The sequence below is a fragment of the Bactrocera latifrons genome, unplaced genomic scaffold (assembly GCF_001853355.1).
Source record: "Bactrocera latifrons isolate USDA-ARS-PBARC rearing strain unplaced genomic scaffold, ASM185335v1 scaffold_286, whole genome shotgun sequence".
In the NCBI taxonomy this organism is placed as follows: Eukaryota; Metazoa; Arthropoda; class Insecta; order Diptera; family Tephritidae; genus Bactrocera; species Bactrocera latifrons.
Window position 1 is genome coordinate 267,165 of NW_017536474.1, and position 21,576 is coordinate 288,740.

The following is a 21,576-nucleotide window of genomic DNA, read 5'->3' on the forward strand; positions in this document are numbered from 1 at the left end:
AATATATTTTAGATAGAATTATATTTTTTAATAAACAATAATTTGTTTATGTTAATTTATATTTATTTAACTATCAAATTCAGTCTCCTATATTTTAATTTTATTCATGAAATTCAAAGCGCGTAATTATTTCAACAATTTCATCTAATGGTTTGTGCCACATATTGCAGTTGTTGCATTCTTTGTTGTTATTTCATTATTTATTGATTATTTTTTTGCCGCTTCACATAACAACGCAGCGTGATGTCATCATTCGGACGCTCGTTCAATATTTAGCTAAGCAGTTAGTGGACTGGCAGCAAAATGGCTTTTACAGCTCCTTGTGGATTTCAACAGCGACAAATCGCGCTGTGTGAGCGCAATTTTAAATGTGGCAAGTCGGTCGCCAGACGCTCACTCGCAGCACATCATCGTAATATATATGTTATTGTATTAATAATGCTCACTTGTTACTGTTATTGTTGGCGTTCACCAAATTATTGACGACTTGGCGCCGCTGCTGCAGCGCTGCAGTTGAGCCTGCAATGTTGCAACATGCTGCAAAAGGCGCGAGAGATGCTGTCATCGGCTACGCCAACAACAACAATATTAGCAGTGCAACATCACTGACGAAGCGTTGGACCACTAACAACAACGACAACAACAACTGCAGTTGTTGACTAAAGCTAGCTGCCTGCCTTATATGAGAGCAACAATTGTTGTTGCCGGCTGCCAGCTGACGAATACTTTGCTGCTGGTGATGCTGTATGTGTTATTGTTGTTGTAATGCATATTGTTGTCTGCTGGCAACAGTTGTTGAATTACAACATATTAAATAATTTTTTTTGTTTATATTAATTTTAGGCGATTTTATGGCACTGCCAGCCAGTCAGTCGAATTGTCTGTTGCATGCGTGTGTGTGTGCGTGGTTGTGTTGGTAATAAGCAGCAATAATGGGTTACTACGCAATTTCCGTACGTGTTAAAATACATGCATACAGACATTTAAGTACACTAACACATACACACATATATATGTACATATGTACACCTACTTACGAATCTGGCAACTCTCTCATGTTTTATTTGTTTGGATAAACTTGTAAAAGTGAAAGTCGCCTTTTAATGCTTTTTCGCGAATATTTTAAGGTTTTATTCGCAACTAAAAATGCCCGGCTGTCGTCGCTGGGAAAATCGGCATATACCGTTACAAGACAGGATTTTTATGTAATATGCGTTGATTCAGGTGGCAAGCAAAACTAGATTTCGAGATTTGATTATTTTTATTATTTTTTACTAAATTTTCGTTGTTCATGTTTTATAATAATTTTCGATGCCTAAAAATTATTTAATAGAAAAGTGTTTAATATTAAAAAGTTTAAGCGACAACTAAGGCAGTAATTTTGGTGTAACCAACTGTATGTCATACACCCATCCACATACACACATAAACATATATGTAGGTATGTATGTATATCGGGATACAAACAAGCCCAATCTCTCAAACCAGCGCAATGCTATTCATGCAACGTGTTGCGATCTTCGAAATTAAATGGGAAACCCCAGCTGGCAATGGACAATGACGCCTTATGAACTCCAAAAACATAACAGAAGCTGCAGTAAATTACAACAAACACACATAATTACACAAATGCATATTTTGCAACACACACGTGCAACAAAAGCTTAGAATCAGCTTAGGCTTCGTTGCACTTGTTGTTGTTGTCACCGCATAAACATAACGGCTGCTGGCTGCAAAATGTGTCAATTGCCTGAAATTTATTAATTTCAACTCTGCTGCCGAAAAAGAGAAAACATGCCACAGCCACAACAAGAAATGTAATGTTACAAAGCAAATGCAACTGCCATTGCCAGGGACACGCAACGAGTGCAAACAAAAACAGCAAAAACAGCAAGAAGCAATAATTTGCGTTTATATGCTCCGCAGTGAGACAACTTTCGTTCAGCTTCCCAGTGCTTCCACACTTTTTGAAGACATTTACGTTTTTGTTGATGTTTTATTATGTTGTCGTTGCGTTTTCGGCAACTGCAAAGGTTAACTGGCTGATATGTGGTTTGAAATGCGAGATTATCTTAGGTAGATAATCCAAGAAACTAATATGGTAACGCTGCTGTTCCGATATATACAGTGGGACCTGGTTTAGAACACTCAGGTAATTCAATTAACTTTTAATAATAAAAAAATTAAAAAAAAACAGCTGAAATTGATGTTGCACCGAAGATTATAGCTTCACTCTACACATATAAAAAATTGTAACTTACAAGAACTCAATTTGAATGGATCAGTTTGTATGGCAGCTATATGCTATAGTGGTCCGATCTGAATAATTTCTTCAGAGATTACAACATTGTCTTAAACAATAACCCACGCCAAATTTCGTGATAAAATCTCGTCAAATAAAAGAGTTCTTTATACAAGGACATAATTTTGATCGGTCAGTTTATATGGCAGCTATATGCTATAGTTATCCGATCCGAAGCATTTCTTTGGAGTATGCGCCATTGCCTTGGAAAATAATCCGTGCCGAATTTTAATTAGATATCTCTTCCATTAAAAAAGTTTTACATACAAACACTTTATTCCGATCATACAGTTTGTATGGCAGTTATATGCTATAGTTGTCCGATATCGATGATACCGAGAAATGAGCAGCTTCTTGCGGAGATAATGACATATGCAAACTCTCTGCTCGATATCTCAAAAACTGGCGAACTTGTTCGCATGTATACGAACAGAGAGCCGAGAGACAAATAAAATTGGCTAAATGGACTAAACTCCTCTCCGACGTTTGCATATGTTTTTTGTCTCACATTTGTTCCATTTTTCTGTTTACTACTGTAACATAATTTCCTCAAGTAACAAGTGGAGGTCCAGCAACATAGTGAGCCGCAAAGCCTAGTGGCAAAAAGAAATGTGTTGCGAACCTGCAGCAATCGAGTGTAATTTGAGTCATAAAAGTGACAGTTTCAAAAAATTGCAGAAACAAAAAAGTTAAATTAATGCAATGCAAGAAAACAGAAGTCTTCCAATCAACGCAGCAGTCAAATGAATGGGATGATTCGCAACCAGCAGCTGTGGTTAACCAAATGACTTGACAAGATCCAACAATGAAATAGACTAAGAAAAACCTTGCGCAGAACTGCTTTACTTTGGGTCGACAGTGGTTAGCGAAAATATGGAACGAAAAACTACAAAGTCCAACTATGATCAAGGATAACCGTTTACTTTACCAGATCAGCAAATTGGATACAAAAAGTATGAACAACTGCAACCAATCGAGCCAATAATATCTAAGCTGAAGGCCACTTAAAGACCAATCACAGAACTAGTCATTATTCAAGCCGTACTGAAAATTTATAAGAACCGCATGGCAGTGACATTTTATTCGCGCTTCAACTTCGAAAGCCAGTGTACACAAAGCGCCCGAAGTTAAACTGAGCTGGGACTCAAAATGACGAGCGGATGAAGCGAGTTGGCATAATTACTGTAAACGCGCAATGACACTGAAGTTGTCTGCGGCAGCAATACACATATTTTATCGGCAACTACATATGCATATTCATATATAGGCTGGTGTTGTCAGTCAACGCCTCGGCCCGTCATTTAGTCAGCCATTCTTCATGCACACACTTGACTGCCTTCTGGTGATCACATGTTGTTTCGTTGCGTCGCTGGTTGGTTGGTGTGAATCCACTATTGGCCGGCTGAAGTCATTGCATTTGACATTGATGATGATGAAGTGCGTCAGTGCTGACTTCAAATATCAGACAATTTAAATTGCAGGCGCAGTTTTATGCAGAATTCAAATTGCGACAGGGGATTTGAGGGAGTAGGTGGGGGGTATATTAACACATTTGTGGCAACATATTAAAGGCGAAAACTGGAAAATTGCGCATATAATGGCTGATGAGTATTGCTGGGTGTATAAAATGATTAAAAATTTTATTTTTTATAAAATACAGTGATGTGCATTATAATGGAAGTACCCAATATTTGACGTATTTATTGAAGATAACATGAAGAAACGTTGCTGGGTGTGTAAAATACTTAAAAAATGAAATTTTTATAAAATACAGTGTTGTGCATAAAAATGGAAACACCCGCTATTTGACGTATTCGTCGAAAGAAACGAGCAAAAATGTTAACTTCGGTTAAATCGAAGCTATAATACACTCGACAAATACAAAATTTGCAATTAAAGAACTTAAATCAAGTTTATCGTTCCGTTTGTATTGCAGCTATGTGCTATAGTTGTTGGATTTGTTTTTGAATGTTTTTCAAAGAGTATACCCTTTCCTTCAAAATTCATCCATGCAAAATTTCGTGCAGATATCTCGTCAAATAAAACCTTTTTCCATACAAGAACGTGATTTTGATGGCGGCTATGCACATACATATATGCTATAGTGAACCGAACTGAACAATTTCTTTCGAGATTGCACCACTGCCTTGGGCAATAACCCGAACCAAATTTCGGGAAGATATCTCATCGAATACAAAAGCTTCCCATACAAGAACTTGATTTGAATGTTCAGTTTGTATGACAGCTATATGTTATAGTGGCCCGATAACGGCGATTTCGACCAATGAGAAGACCCTTGCGGGGAGAAGAATGTACACAAAATTTCAGTTCGATATCTCAAAAATTGTGTGACTAGTACGCGTATATGCAGACAGACAGGGGAACAAACGAGTTAACACAAAAACAACAAATGAAGCTTTATTCATATAGTCCATATTAGATCACATAAAACCAAAAATTCTGTCCTGCAAAAAGCAATAAACCTAATTGTATATTAAAAATAGTAAAATGTAGCATGCAACAGCCTTTTGCGAACAAGCACACTGCTTGTAAAGAACACATTTGCATATTTAAGGCAGGTAGTAAATATAATTAAAAAGTTTACCAGATTCTCAATATAATGTTTAACTTAATTGTTTGTTTTGTCTCGCTTTTTGTGTTGTTGCTTTCTTTTTTTTTTTAATTTCTCTTCGGCTTTGTACAAACAAACTACAACCAACGGCGGTGGCAGGACTGCGATGCATCATATGAATATGCTAATAAAAATAAATGGTAGTAACATGCCGTGCAACAATGGCGAGCGAAATCCAAAATTCGCTAGAGAAAAACGTAACAACTGCCACAGTAGAGAGGAGAAATTGTGGGCAGGGCAGCAACCACCCACGCCTCCGAAAATGTGCACACAAAAGACATAATACTCATACAATATGTATGTATGTGTTTGTAGTTGTGAAGAGGCAGATGGATGACATTGCAAATTAAACTGCGCCGCAAACAGTTGCATGCAACAAAGTAACAGGAAACATGCATATATTAAGTATAAATAGCGGCGCAACCCAGTGCTAAATGATTCGGTAGTCACAGTTAACAGTACTTGTAACACCATACATCTTGGAAGAGAAACCCTTTTGTAACGGTAAATAAATTAGTAGTTATTTTATGCCACAATCTCTTCTTTGGAAGAAACTAGAGAGCGTGTTGTGGTATCCGTAATGAAAATTAATGTATTTTTGGTAGGCTTTATTGGATTGTAAACGTCGGAAACGTAAATGATCATCGAGATAAGCGGAGTCCATTTAAGCATTTTTGCACATGACTTTTCTTCGCCAAGAAACTGCTCCTGACCCCTCCAACCCAAGTCCTTGTATGAAAAACTTTTTTATTTGTCGAGAGTTCTAGACGAAATTTGGTACAGATTGTTGCCTAAGGCAGCGCTATATCCTCCAAACAAATTTTTCAGATCGGACCACTATAGCATATAGCTGCCATACAAACTGACCCATCAAACTCAAGTCCTTGTATAAAAAACTTTTTTATTTGGTAAGGAATCGTCTCAAAACTTCTCACAAATTATTATACAAGGCAATGCTACATTATGCGAATAAATAATTCAGATCGGACCACTATATCATACAGCTGCCATACAAACTGAATGATTAAAATTAAGTTTTTGAATTTTTTTTATTTATGAAGGGTATTATAGCTTCGGTACAACTTTTTTTCTTTTTTGTTTTAAAATAGTATATTCAAGAGCATCCCTCACAAGCGGCCTTCTCATAAATCACATCAGAAGCCAGTAGAAACTAGAAAATTTACTGCTGGGTTGCAACTTGAACTTTCATATATGAATGTACCTATGTATGCGCCTATATATATTTAAAATATAGCTTATAGACCTGGATAAATGGCAATGAATGCGAAAATACGCCAACATTGCGAAGAAACGGTGAGCAGCGGGTACTTGTGGGCGAATTTGCTGGAGTTCAGACAGTCGAGATAGCAGAAATGCAAACAAACTACAACAAAAACAGTAGAATTGCAACAACTACAATGCTTTAGTTAAATTTTTCGTAGGCTAACTTGCAAATGAAGGTAAAAAAAATTGGCACCTACTGTTGCAACAATGATAACCAGTGGCACTGGTGGATATTTGTAGGCACACCCGCTGTTCACTGCTTGCCACATGCAACTTAAACAACCTTTGCACAGTCAGCGAGCACATATAAGCTTACAACACATTTGTGTATGTGTTCATACATACATACATATATAGTGACATTATATGTAATATATGACGGTACACAGGCAATTTTCATTGCCAACAGACAATGCCACATGTGCAACTCCATCCATGTGAACTCCGAATTGCGCTTGCACTTGAAAGGCTTTATGCGCTCTGGCAAAGCTGCAGTTTTTCGCTTTTATTCAAAACATTTCTTTTTCCTGCACTACAACTTTTTGTTGTTGTTGTTGCATGGCTAAGCCGCTTTGCGCCAACTGACTGCGGCGACACCCACACGCGCGCACCTACACATAGTCGTCCTCGACGGCATAGTCCTGCAAAATGTCAATGCACACATACATACATAAGCAACTACTACATACAAACACGTGTGTGTGTGTGTGACTTTAGGCTTTTATGGCTTGTCGCCGCGCCAGCCAGAAAATTGCAATCAATATTTTGCCTCGGCCAACAACAACAAAGCAGCGCTGCAATGACACTCACAGCAGCTACAAATGCACATTACTACATACATCTATAAACGCACATGTACATATATGTGTGCGTGTGTGTTACAAGCCAATTCCTGCCAAGTCGACAATGGCAGCTGCTGCAGCGTTGCCGACAGCTTTTGCAAACAACTCCATATGCCAGCAATGGTGCATGTGTATGTGTGTGCGTGTGTGCTGGTCTCGTACGTGCATACAATGGCGTGGTGGTAAGCCAGTTGCAAAAACAACAACAGCGAATTGACAATAAAAAGCGACAGTTTTGTATGTAGTATTTATCCAATTTCCTCTTTTATGTTGCAATAATGCAAGCACACACGCACACTCACACACATTCGTGTACATGTGAAGGGCGCCTGGCGCAGCTGCAGCTGAAATAAGTAGTACTCAGTGGTACCCAGTGAGCCAGCAGTTGCAAATTTTTTGCTTTGAAATGGCAAATTCATTTACAACAATAAATTTACTTACGCTGGCTTGTGACTTCTAATTGCTTGTTTAACTATTTTTATTAGTTGCCATGAAGTTTTATTGAGCGCTTTAGGCTAAAAAAAGATGGTTTTAAATTGAAAGTATTATTAGAGAAATTATTATTAAATATCCCTAGGAGAACTGCGAATCGAACAAACAACTGGTATAACACATATGAAACTGGTATAACATTTATAAACTGGTATAAACTTTATAAGCAGGTATAACTAAATATAAATAGAATAGCAAGTGGTTACACAACTTTTATGTGGCAACCAGATTGTTTACCGAAGGAAAGCAAAGATTTTTTCGCAAGTAAACTTTTAGATAAGAGAGCTGAGACGAATAAAATAAGATGGTGTTAAATTGAAAGCATTGTTAGGGAAGTATAAGATGCTTATTTTAAATGTTAAAGACATCGCTGGTTTCCATTCGCCAAACTTTGGCGAGCTGCGAATAGAACAAACTGGTATAAAATTTATGAAACTGGTATAACTTAATATAAAGAAAATAGCAGGCGACTTTTATGTAGCATCTAGATTATTCAACGAAGGAAAGCAACAATTTTTTCGCAAGTGAACCTTGAGAGAAGAGAGCAGGTCTCCTAAATAATATGCCAAATGTTATATTTTTTTAGTATTTCAGTTAATGAAAAAATTTCGCGGATAATTTTTAAAGTCTTTCTGAATTTTATGTCACAATTTTAATTTGCTCTGACCAATTTTTAGTCCTCATGTTTCTTCAAAAATTACTATGCTTATACCGTGAGCAGGGTATTTTAAGTTGACCACGAAGTTTGTAAAAGAAGAAAAGGAAATGTCAGGAGACCCTATAAAGTGTATAAATAAATGATATGCGCGGACTGCTGAGTACATTTTGTCATGTCCGGCTGATTACACACGAACTAGTCCTTCAGTTTTTTTTCTCCCTAAGAAGCTACTGATTTGTCGGAACCGCCGATATAGAGTGACTATAGTACATAGTTGCCGTACAAACTGAACAATCGCATTCAAGTGCTTGTATGAAAAACTTTTTCATTTGACGAGATATCTTCACGAAATTTTATGCGAATTATTGTTCATGGCAATGGCACAATCACTGAAGAAATTGTTCAGATCGGGCTACGTTAGCATATAGCTGTCATATAAACCGACCGATCAAAATTATGTCTTAGTATGAAAAAATTTTCTATTTGAAGAGATATGTTCACGCAAGTGTTTAAGGCAATTATGCAATTTCTGAAGAAATTGTTCAGATTGGGGCACTATAGCATATAGCTGCTATATCAAATGAATGTTCAGAGTCAATATAATGATCTTTTTATACCATTTTATGCTAGAAGAAATTCAAGGGTGAAGAGCAACCGAAGTTAAAGTTTTTTTATGTTTTTGTTTTGAAACGATTTTTTACGATTTTTTGAAGCAAATTAGTTAGTATATATTTCTCAAACAACAAAAGTTCTTTGCAATTTTTGTATATAACTACAAATATAGTGTTAAAAGTCATATTTTTTTTTTTATATATATTTTTTCTAAACTGAAATGCTTGATATATTTCAAAAAGGTATGCGTAAGCTTTCACTTTTTTTAGGAATTTACAAAGCTTGGTAAGAAGAAAACCAAAATTGCTTTCTTGCTATTGTTCCCAAAATACTAAAATATTTTTGAGATGTAAGAATTCAAAAATTTTATAGCCCCACTAACTTAAATTAAATATTTCGAATTTTCCCCAAAATTATAACTTTCCTAAAAGCTCATTGGGCTACCACAAGCAATGGTAACTACATGTATACAATATTCACGCAGCGAGCGAGACAACAAAACTGTGAAAGAAACAGTCATAACATCGACAGTTGAACACACAAAATGACAGGCGCTTGCAGCAGACAGTGCGCGGTCCACAGAGCACTTCCATCGAGCTTTCGAAAATAAAAATATGCGATGCGAAGAGTAAACTGCGGATTGCAATTGCATTTGCAGCAACACACCCCATTTGAAATCTATTAAAATGAGCCCTTTTAGTGCGAATGAATGCATGAATGAATGACTGACTGGCTGGTTGATTGCAAGCGGCAGCTGTGTGTGGGAGTTGGCAACATGCGTGGATCGTGTGTGTGTGTTTGTTTATTTACAAATGAGTATACGTGTGTGAGCATCTGTGCGATGTGTTTATGCTGTCTCTTATACACATCTAGATGTGTATAAGAGACAGGTGTGGGAGTTGGCAACATGCGTGGATCGTGTGTGTGTGTTTGTTTATTTACAAATGAGTATACGTGTGTGAGCATCTGTGCGATGTGTTTATGTTTGCGGATTTTATAAAATTGCATTTCAACCCGCAAACGCTTGCAGCGCTCCCTCCGCAACAGCAGAAGCAGCAGCAGTACTGACGCCAGTGAAAAGCTCTCATCTTCTGGCGTTGCGGCAACAGTGAGTTTAGTTTAGTTTGGTACTACACGGCTTTTATTAGCCCATTTTGTTGCAACTTTGATGCTTTATATCTTCATTGCTCCATGGACGGAGCATTGCATGCCAGTAAGAGCAGACAGCAGTTGCAGCATGCCACATGCACACTCATGTACATATATGCCACTTCGCTTGGACACTGAACTTGAATATGGAAATTGTCTGCATTACTGTTGTTTGCACACTGTTACAGTTTTATTGCCACAGCGAACTAATGTACACGAGTGTATGTACATACATGCATGCAGCGTGCGTGCAGTGACGTGGCAGCCCGCTGTGCACTGCAGCCGACAGCATCTAAGCGTACAGATGAGTTGGCATGTCGAATGTCAATGGCTACATTCGGGTGATTTACGATCATGGCCGTTGGACCCTTTGCATTTTGCATATTATCTGTCGCTGGTGCTCCTGCTGCTGAGCGCATTTGCGTGTTGCCGCTAGGCGGCCACAATTTTTGCTTTGGTGCACCAAATGACCCGCCGGTCCCATTATTGTTCATTGGGGTCCACAAAATCGCGGATAAAATCAAAGTTGCATGAAAATGCACACTCACTCACATACATACATATGCATCTACCCATAAGCCTGCCCATATACTGCCATACTCAATATTTGGCAAAAAAAAGTCGTGTGTAACCCAATTTTTTGCGCTCCTTTGACTCTAAATGCCTCAACCGGCTTGCCGCCACTTCCTGTCGTTAAAATTTCCAGTAATTTCTCCATTCTGCGACCCTTTATTGAACATTGTTTATACGGACTGCACTTTCACATGCTCACTTTACATACATACATACACATGCCGTTGCTTTGGCATTCGTTTGTGCGGTTTTCATGGTTATTTTGTTATCAGTGTATGTTGCATTTATGTAAACATGCATACGTACACATGTACATGCTAGCAAACAAGTCACACTCTCCATTTTTTGTCTACTTTCATTCAATTAATCCGATGCACCCTCAGCGACCTCTTCGCCCCGACTATCCCCTCTTCGCATTAATTTGCTTGCAGAAAATGCTTTGTTGGGTCTCGGTCAATGTCACTCCCTGGTCACTGGAAGAAAAGCATTTATCTCACTGCATTTTTATAGTGAATAGCACAATGATGCATGCAACACTATATTATTTGCATGTGAATATGTAGTATTTAATGAACTGCCACTAATTTTATTTGTGCTTATTTGTATAAGTTTAGTAAAGCTTTCTCGTTTTTCCTTCATTATAGCTGATTAGGCGCTTTTACCATGCTTCTAAACAGCTTATAGTTTCTGGCATTATTTGAAATAGAATTTTAAAAGTCAAGTTGCTCGTTAGCTTTCGTATTCCAAGAAGCTTTCATATCACTAAAAGCTTTCACGGTCAGTAAATACTACTGACAAAGACGTTTGAAGCACGCGTTAGAAAAATACAAGCGTTTGCGAGCTTTCATATTCCAAGAAGTTTTCATAAGTCTAAAAGCTTTCACGTTCAATAAATACTGTTGTCAAATCATTTGAAGCACTCATTCGCAGCGAAGTTTTTGAAGCTTTTACTTGCCGCAAAGCTTTCATACTTAAAACAGCTTTCAAGCTAAAAGCTATTTTCATACTTTAAGTAGCTTTTAAAGCCCTAGCAGCTTTTACTCACAATTACACTTTCATGTCCGACGAAGCGTTTTCATAATAGCTTTCATGGCCTATAAATACAGATATCAAATTTATTTGCTTTCAGAAACAGCTAAGCTTACTTGTTATAACCAACTTTCAAGTCATAAAAAAGCTTACACGTCCAATATATACTGCTGTAAATTCTCTAGAGCTTTCTTTTACCGCTAATGGAAGCTTTCGTGGCCTATATATAGTGCTTTCAAAACTCTCAAAAGTTGCATACACAGAAATTAACCGTATGTAAAGCTTTCACACTTAATGCAGCTTTAAAACTACAAAAAGCTCCATGTAGCTTTTAAACCACGAGGAACTTTCAAGTCCAGTAAAGTATATATACTACAAAGCTTTTACAAACTTAAATAATAGTTTTAAAACGTTTTAAACCACGAGGAACTTTCATGTCCATAAAAGCTTTTATATTCTACAAATCCAGAAAAGCTTTTATGTTCTACAAAGCTTTCACGAGCAAAGCTTTCAAGCCAATGTATCTTTAAAACACAACTAGCTTTCATGCCCAGAAAATCTTTTATATACCATAAAGCTTTCACGATCTTAAATAACTTGCATACACATTTAAAGTAAAATTATTTGAGTTTTTTGAAATTTGTTGACTTAAAAACTTTCCCAGCCAAGAAAGCGGAAATGACATAAGCTTCGTAAATAAATCAGAGCATTTCTCTAAACAAATGTATTGATGTCACCGTTAACAGCGTTTGCGACTAATGATTTAAAAGAAAAATAAAGAAATAGAATAAGTAAAACAAAAATAACAATGAGCTTCAACTATAAAGCCAAGCAAAGCGGAAGCATAAGAAGTTCAAAACGAAATTGTAATAAGATATAAAACTTCAATGAAGTCGCTATTGTGTTGTTTTTGTAGTCAATTATCTGACGAACTGTCAAACTGACTGACTGACAGACAGAATGCGAGCAACACAACGTTAGAATAACTAAAACGCTAGACGCAAAAGAAAAAAACAACGATGCACATACACAGACGCAGACCATATGGTATGTAAGAGCGCCATGGCAGACATGAGTGGTTCCATTATAAATAAATGCATATAAATAAATATGTATGCGTGGAGAGAAGTCGAGTAAAGCGCGCGAAGCTCACTGCAGTGGCGCGCTTATTAACGTAACGCTTGGCAATGCAACAACGACACGGGGCAATCGCCTCCAGTGCATGTGCACGAGGCGGCTGCTTGTCTAACCGTCTGTCTGTCTGACTGCGTATCGACTTATTTGGCGAGTTTGTGTGGGAGTGCTGGCTTTAATTAAAACTTGCATTCTCAAATGCAGCAACAGCGCCCGCCACGACGAAGAGCAATTGTGATTATGATGACGATGCCGTAACGATAATGACTGCAAAGACACTGACAATTGAGGCTGAGTGATAAATCGTGAAGAGAAAGAAGCGCACAGCAAAACAGTTCGAAGTGAAATATTATAAAATAAGCCGCTTTTTGTCACTCAATGCTTTTTGGCTCAAGATAATGCCGGCGTAACTTATCATATAAGCGCGTAATTGGTTTGCGGTGTTTTGGTGATAAGTGAGAGATTTACAGTTTTAAGGACTAACTTGACCACTCGATGTCATTCAGTGTGACGAAGACTTAGTTATTGATTGGATTAGAGTTTTTTCTAGAGAAATTTGTGTGTAAGAGCAGCGAAGATATATTTCCAAATAACGATACTTCTAAGAAACAATTTTCGATAAGTGCAGTGGTGATATATTTTCAATTTTGGGAAGCAATTTTCGAAAACATAACCGGCCTACAAGTATACTATTCGCAACACCATCACCCATTTTGAGACCTAGCATTCGTTATTGGATAATATTCGACCGAATAAAACATGTACGGTACACAGTGAAGAAAATATACTTAGCAGCCGTAGCTGAGAGTGTACTCGAGGACCGTGAAGAGTTGAGTCGGCGCCTGTCGCAGCAGCTTGGACTGACGTAGAGGACGACTTGGAGCATTTTACGTCGAGATCTTAAATAACAAAATACAGCATGTGCAAGAACTGAAGACCCTCGACCGTTCCAACCGATTTCCCTTCGCTCTATGGGCTCTTGAAAGTTACAAGAGGAAGATCCGAGTTACAAGAAGAAGATCCGACGTTTTCGAACTGAATTTTATTCAACGATGAAGGCCTTTTTATGCTCAATGGGCTTTTAAACAAGGAAGTTGGAACGAAGTGCAACCTAAAGAGATTCTAGAGCTGCTATTTCATTCAAAACAAAAAAAAAGCAATGGTTTTCAAAAACGATGCGTTGAGAACGTTACCGTCAAAAGCGACCGTTATAGCGCCATAATAACCAAATATCTGATGCCGGAAATTGAAGCTCGTGATCTTATTGCCATTTGGTTTCAACAAGACGGGCCACTTACCACACATCGCATCAATCATTGGATTTATTGAGAGAACACCCGTCGATTGGCCAACAAAATCGTGTGATAACACACCGTTAAAGGAAATACGGAAGCCACTAAGAAAGGCATCCATTTTCTGGGGGGATATACATATAAAGTCTAAAGTCTCCGCGGACAATTCCGCTTCGAGTCAGTTACCAGTCGAATGGCACGAACGAATCATCAAAAATTGGACTCAACGTTTGGATCATCTGCGACGTAGAAGCCGGCAATATTTGAAAGAGAAAATCGTCAAAACATAAATTCCAAAGAATGTTTTTTCGAATCACAAGAAGTATTCCCCATTAAATATGAAGTTTCTGTGTTTTTTTCTTTAAAGAAAAAGGAAACCTTGAAATTAATCACATTAGCACTTTTCTGATTCAGAGAGAAATTGATCTAAATTTGTCGAAAACCAAATGCAAACAAAATAATTATCAAACATAATTGATCGTTGATTTTGAGCAACTGCAAACGCCAGCAATGACCTTGGCCATGAGCGCGAGTGAAATTTCGAAAAGCAAATTGCTAATAACAAATACCAAAAACATCACTTAAATTAAGCGAAAATGGAAGCACGGGGAAACTTGAAAAAAATAAATATGCAAGGGTGGGGATATAACGGTAAGCAACGGCATTTCTTAATATAAATACATGCGCACAATGTACGTATGTATATCAAAAAAGTGCGCAACTAGCGGACTTAAGGCAATATTTTGACTAATCTAAAAAAGAATTGTTTATCAACAAAAGCGACATTTAGCAGCAACGCAGCGGAAGGAAATTGAGCGCAATGATAAATGCCGGCACAATTTTTATTTAACGTTTACTTTTTTTTATTTTACTTTTATTTATTTATTTATTTATTTATTTTTTGTTTTGCACAAAAGTCGAAGACTAGTGCGTAGCAGCGAGCAAGAAAAGCAAATATGAAAAAAACAGAAATTTATAATGCCAAAATTCGAAAAGCGTGTAAAAATAAAATTATGGCTAGAATCAGCGCGTCGAGCGCTTCCCGCGAGTAAAACAGCGCTATGTGACGTTGTGTGCGTCGATAAACACCAAAAGCGTTTTGCTGCGAATGAGCAGAATAGAGATAAAAATGAAAGTAAAATCGAAAGAAAAATTAAGCTTTACATTTTTTTATGCATAAAAAATAAAAGAAAAATCAAAAATTTAATAAACTTGAAAGTGTGAGAAAATAACAAACGCGTTGATAAGAATTTGAATGTGTTTGGTAAAACAAAACTTTAGGAAAAAAACGTAAGTACAAAATTAATAAATAAAATGAATGAGGAAAAAAATTAAAAATAAAGTAATGAAAAAAATTAAAAACAAAAAAATTAAATAAAGACAGAATTGAAAAAAAAATCTAAAAGAGAAAAACAAAATTAATAAAACCAATTCACAAAAGTTTCGCGGCACAAGAACCTCCCGCTTTTTATCCAAAAATTGTTTATTTTGGTTCACGAATTTAATTTTTTTTTTTTTTTGTGTTTTGTGTTTTGGTTTTGTTTTTTTTTTTTTCCTTGGCGCTCTATCTTCTCAGCGCAAAATCAAGCAATTAGCATACACAATTTATTTAAAATTATTCTTTTTCACGAAAGCGAATGCGGGCACACAATAAGCACACAATGAACACACTTTGTTGTTGTACATAGGTACATACATATATTTGTGAGTAGTTGTATGCGTATAAACGTGTAAATAGAGAACGTGATAGAGTTCACATAACGAGCAGAACTTAACGCCAGGCAGATTGGCGCATAAATAGGTGACGAAATGTCAGCGGCGGTGGGTGGGGTATTAATAGAATATTAATAGTTTTTTTTTTGTAAACATAGACCTACAAATACAAGTTTAAGTAGGAAGTCGATTTTTTGTAGCAATTTTTTTTTTTTAAACAAACAAACTAATTATTCTGATTTGAGGTATATAATTAAGAAAGCGGAATAATAATTTAGGTGTTGGAACATATGCCCACTTTATAAAATTGTGTTAAACATATTAAAGAATACTTTATTATTATCTTTATTATTAATATTTATATTTATGCAGTATTACAATTTATATTTGATATTCCATCCTTTAGGAAATACACATTTATGTATAAAAATATGTAAATTTACATATACATATGTATACACCATAGCTCGCGCTTCTAAATAACTTCATACATTATTGCTGACAAATAACACCCGCAAAATTGTACGAAAGTGGTGCAGAGAAAACACGAAATTGTAAGCACAACAATAAGAAATGGCCTTGAAAATAGAGGCACAAACTAATTCATAGCCGAATATAATGTAAAACACGGCATAAAAACTTTAAAAGTGAAGAACAAAAGATAATAAAGAATTAGAGAACAGAAAAAATGTATTTGTTGTTGTTTTGCAAATGTAGGCTTATTGCTTGTTTGCAGTATTGTTTTGCGTAAAATTGTAAAAGAACCACTAAACTACTTTTGATTCCAGGAAAGAAGAAAAACGTCAAACCAAAGTTCACAAAACCGGACGCGTCGAAGATTGAATTAAAACAGACCCAAAAAAAAAATTATAATTAATTCTCCGAGCAGTAATGTGGCTGTGATTGTTGCTATTTTTGTTTAATATAACTGACAAATTGTTTTTGGCTAAAAGTTTTTGGAAGGAAATGAAAGAGGTACAACTGTGAAGAAATATCAGCATAAGCAAAGCAACAATAATTGTAAGCAAATAAAATTGCTGATTTTTTGTTTAAAAAAAAAGATATTTATCGAATAAGACGATTGGATAGGGTGGATATACTGAAGATCTTTCCCAGCTGGAGCAAAATACGACAGCACAAACGATCACTCACAGCTGGAATGCGCATAGCGATAAAAAAAAAAAAAATTATCTTAAGCGATGACAATCAGAAGATCGACGTTAAGGAATTTTTTAGCTGGGAGCTTTTAATTGAAAATAACAATCAAAATTAAAATATTGTCTACAGCTGTCATGATTGTAATTTTCACAAACTTGCTTATAGCTAGGCAGAGTGTTCACCGTTCACATATTTTTATTCAAAAATGTGTCGTTATCAGCGGAATTAAAAAATAATTATTTCTTTATCGCCCAAATTAAATAATTTGCTAAACATTGTGCTTAAAGCACAACTAGCGGTGTTTATATTATTTTCAGCTGTTAATGACAATTAAAATGTGTCAGAGACACGTATAAATGAAAAAAAAAAAAGTTGTTTGCGATTCTCTCAAGCAAGCGAGCAGAAGTAGCGAATCAAGTATTAATGTATGCAAATTTATGCCGTTTCCGACATAAAAATTTATTAAACTTGTTTAAATTAATAACAAATTTTGATTACATCACATTCTAACGTGGCGCACAAATATTTCCATAGACAAATTTTACTTTATGAATTTATGCATATTTAAACTTACCGCACACGCTCCGAATAAAGTTCGACCTCCTTGTTCTTTTGCTGTTGCACCAAATGCGGATCGAAAACACTCAATTGTTTTAAACCATTTAATCCATTTACGGCGCCAATGCCACCTATAATTGGTGTGGCCGCAGGCTGCTGCGGCTGTGTGGCAGCCAACAGTGCAGTAGTGCTGCGTTGCATTGTGTCGACGCAACCGTTTAATGCACCATTCAAAATACTTTTTGTGAGGTTATTTTGTTGCAACAAACTTTGCTGATATTGTTGCAATTGCAAATTATTTTGTTGATGTTGTTGCAATTGCTGCTGCTGCTGCGCCTGCTGCTGATGTTGTTGATGAAGGTGTATGGGCGAAATGGAAATATCGGCGCTTGAGTGGGATGCTGAGGGCGATGTCGAGCCACTGCCACCACCACTCGATGACAAACTGTCAGCGCGAGCACGCAAATCTAGTCCCAGAATATTATTCAAAGAGGTGGCAGCTTGTTGTTGCTGCTGCGTTTGTTGTTGTTGCTGTAGGTTGCCACTGTTGTTGTTATGCAAACCTGAGCCAATAACGCCAACACTCGAGTTGTTCAAAGCATTGATTTGATTATTATTGTTATTGTTGCAAATTATTGTATTCATGGCATTATTAGCGGTAGTTGGGTTATTATTGGTTTTGGTGATATTATTGGTGGTGCATATGGCGCTGATTCCATTACTAATATTTCCATTTCCATTCTGTTGTCCGTTAAGCATAGAAATTGCCGCTTGCGGTTGCTGCGGCTGCTGATTAGCAACTTGTGTTGCTTGTTGTTGTTGTTGCAAAGTATGTTGGGCTTGTGCCGTTGCTGGCGACAATTGCACTTGCTGTTGTTGACCATTTGAAACGAGCCCATTCGAGTTGACCGTTGCCAATGCTGTTTTTGATCCGTTGTTACGATTGCGTTTTTTCTTCTTCTTTTTATCTTCATCCTCGGCGTTGTTGTTAGGAATATTGTTGACATTACCGCCATTGACCAACAGCACACGTTGTTGACCGACTCCACTATTAATAGCCGTATTATTACCATTTACATTACCAAACTGTCCGCCATTTAGTGTTGCACTTGATTTTTGAACCGGCGATGTCCACTCGAGGTCTTTGCGTATATGGCCATGTCCACATTTGCACACACATGCCTTATACACCAAATCATAACCTTTCTTTGTCCACAAGTTTTGTGTGCGTTGACGATCTGACCACGAACGTGCTCGTCCCATAGTCTTGAGGGTCACCAACACAGATTGCTCCCACGAATCAAAGCATTCACGATGCATATACTGTCCCATGTTACAGTTCTCATTATTGCAGAGCACACGTACAGTGTCACTTAGATCGTCCAAAGCAATAAGACAGGAACCGTCCACTTTTAAACAATCGCCATTTGGATAGCAACAGCGAGTATATTGATCATGAATATTACCGTTTACATTGCCATTCACATTATTACTGATATTATTATTATTGCTTATATTGACATGGTGTGGGTGGTGGCCATTCTGAGTGCCAGAGGTCGGACCAACAGCACCAGTAGTACCATTCAGCGTTGCATGTGTCAAATTACCCGTCTGCATGGGTGACATGTTGATGTTATTGCCGTTGCTACTGTTTAAATTGTTGTTTGTGTTATGATTATCGGTGTTGCTGTTGTTAGTGATCAAGGTAGAACCGTTATTGGGCTCAAGTAAATTGGTCCCGTTGTATAAGGATGTGGAGTACAAAAATGCTTGAATATGTTGCTGACTTTGTTGCGGTTGTTGCTGCTGTTGAGATTGTGGCAATTGATGTTGAACTAAAAGATTGGTGCTGCTGTTGGCGCTATTGCTGTCACGACGTGGCGCCATAAGTAGCATTTAGTATTTAGATAGTATACCGATGCTCAACGTTTGTAGTTTATTTTGTAAAAATTTACTTTTATTAGTATTTGTTTAATTTCACAGTTGGAAAACAATTTGGAATTTTGATAAACGGAGGCATGTTTTCCTTCTTATCAAAAATAATTTTTGTCACCTCTATTTTGTTCTTATTTTTTATTTTTATTGTGAACTAAATTTTTTAAGCGAATAATTTGTTTTTGCTTTTCAATTAAATTATTATTTTTTTATTTTAATCCTTGATTGTATAAATGCTGAATGGTTAGGTATTATTTTCTTAAAATTTTATTGTGAGCGTTTATTTCAAATACTATTTAAAAAATCAGCATTCATATTTGAAATGTGCAAATATGATGGCTTTTTGTATTTTTGTTATATTTTTATTTATACCGAAAATTTCGACTCTTCCACAAGGGGAAAATGCATTTCCCGTTCAATGCACACTTTTGCTAATAAAACTTTTTTTTTTATCAATATTTATATTTTATTATTCCTTTTACTCGGTTTTATATTTATATCAAAACATTATATTTATATTAGAAATTCTTTCTTTAGTTTTAACTATATGCGATAATATAATATCGCATTTTTATTATTAAACGTCGAAAGGATTTTTTAAATTGGTTATATACATATCTTTGTATACATTTCTATTAGTTCATAAGTATTCCGTTAATAGTTTTATTTATATCCAAGTGGATTCCTGAGTTTAGTTTCAATTATTTAAGCCTTTTATCTTCGCATTAATTTTATAAATTTAATTCACGAACGTCTGCTACTTCAAAGCAGCACTCCAATAAGAATTGACGAGTCGATTGTAAATTCGGCAAACAAAAAAACTAATTTGCATCTTTTGACACTTCCTCTTATTCACTTTCGTTGCTCGCGCTTGGAATCACTATAATGGTTGTCGATTGTGGTTTCGCGGCTACTAAAAAGGGAATGATGAAAATGATTTAACCATATTCTAATTTAGTTCTATTTAATTGCAAAGTGCAAAAATGTCAATACAGAACCGCAACACGACAAACTTATTTCGTTTGTTCTTTGCGTTTCAGGCAGTATATAATATTATTCGAAATTCGAGTTAAGCAACTTAATACCTTTCACCAAAAATTAGTTATACGTATTCGTCAATTATACAAAAAGTTTTCATTAGCTCTGCTATAATTGGCAGAACTCGCGAATTTTCCGTTCACTGTGCTTACTGTTTATTTTTCTAACACTTTGTAGTTTTTACTTATTTTTTCAGCTACTTCACTGCTGACACACTATGAACAACACACTCCGCTCTAATTCCTAACACAACTTGTTCAGCAGAAAGCGAAATTTAAACTATTTCCATTTGTTGGCAACTTTGTCGGCTTGAGCTCTGTTCGAACAGAAAAATTTCAAAATAAAAAACGACCAAGTTCGATGTTCGCTGCTCAGCAACAAGTTCGCTCAAAATCGTACAACAGGAAACTGTATTAACAGTCTCTGCCATCACTAACGGCGACGTAACAGTGAGCGTCATTAGCAACAGAACGTGTTTAAACATGTTGATTGTGTTCGGTGTGCCAAATGCAGAAATAAACACAAGCAGCAGCTTTGTCAAAACCAATATGCAGAGGAATTATCTGTGGGACAACAACAATAATACTCCGCAACAGCTTAGCTACTCAGTCGCTGCTAATGTTTTCTGTTACGGCGCTGCTTACATGCTCTAAGTTCTCTGCTCTAAGCATCGAGCCATAGCAACAAACAAGTTCGGTTGGCTTCCATCATGTTCGTCACACCATTTTGAGTGCGGTGAAAACGAGATAACGCTATTGTGTTGCTTTTTTCGTTTACAAAATATTGCAGAAAACATAGCCGGCAAAAATTGTACAACAAAAACAACCCTTCTTTTTTATAACTTGCCGGTTCGCTGCCAGCTGCGCTGCTAAGAAGCGCATGGAATTGCAGAGAATAAAAATGTACGTTTATGCGCTATTCCAGCGGCATGAAGCACATGATTCCAATCAGAATTTTCGCTGTGGCAGTCGCTGCATGCAGATTGTAATGGCTATATGTAAGTAAGTTTAAATAAGTGCAGATATAGATAAATATGCATTAACTAGTAAACATACATGTGTACGTACATACATAAAGATGTGTATTGCAGCGCAGTGCTTGTACGACGACTGCATTTTTCGCTTTTGTTTACTGCAACGCTGACTGGCCGAATTTGCTGAGTTGTGATATGAAAA

The 21,576-nt window shown here is 36.6% G+C and overlaps 1 protein-coding gene across 1 annotated transcript in view; it reads right to left on the reverse strand.

Moving 5' to 3' along the window:
* Positions 1-20,657, reverse strand: part of LOC108970153 (headcase protein) — a 228,428-nt gene extending 207,771 nt beyond the window's left edge. Inside the window, 1 exon segment of the mRNA XM_018935352.1 lies at positions 17,445-20,657. Coding sequence (XP_018790897.1) covers positions 17,445-19,324 — 1,880 coding nt within the window. The 5' untranslated portion in view covers positions 19,325-20,657.
* Positions 20,658-21,576: the final 919 nt, after the last annotated feature.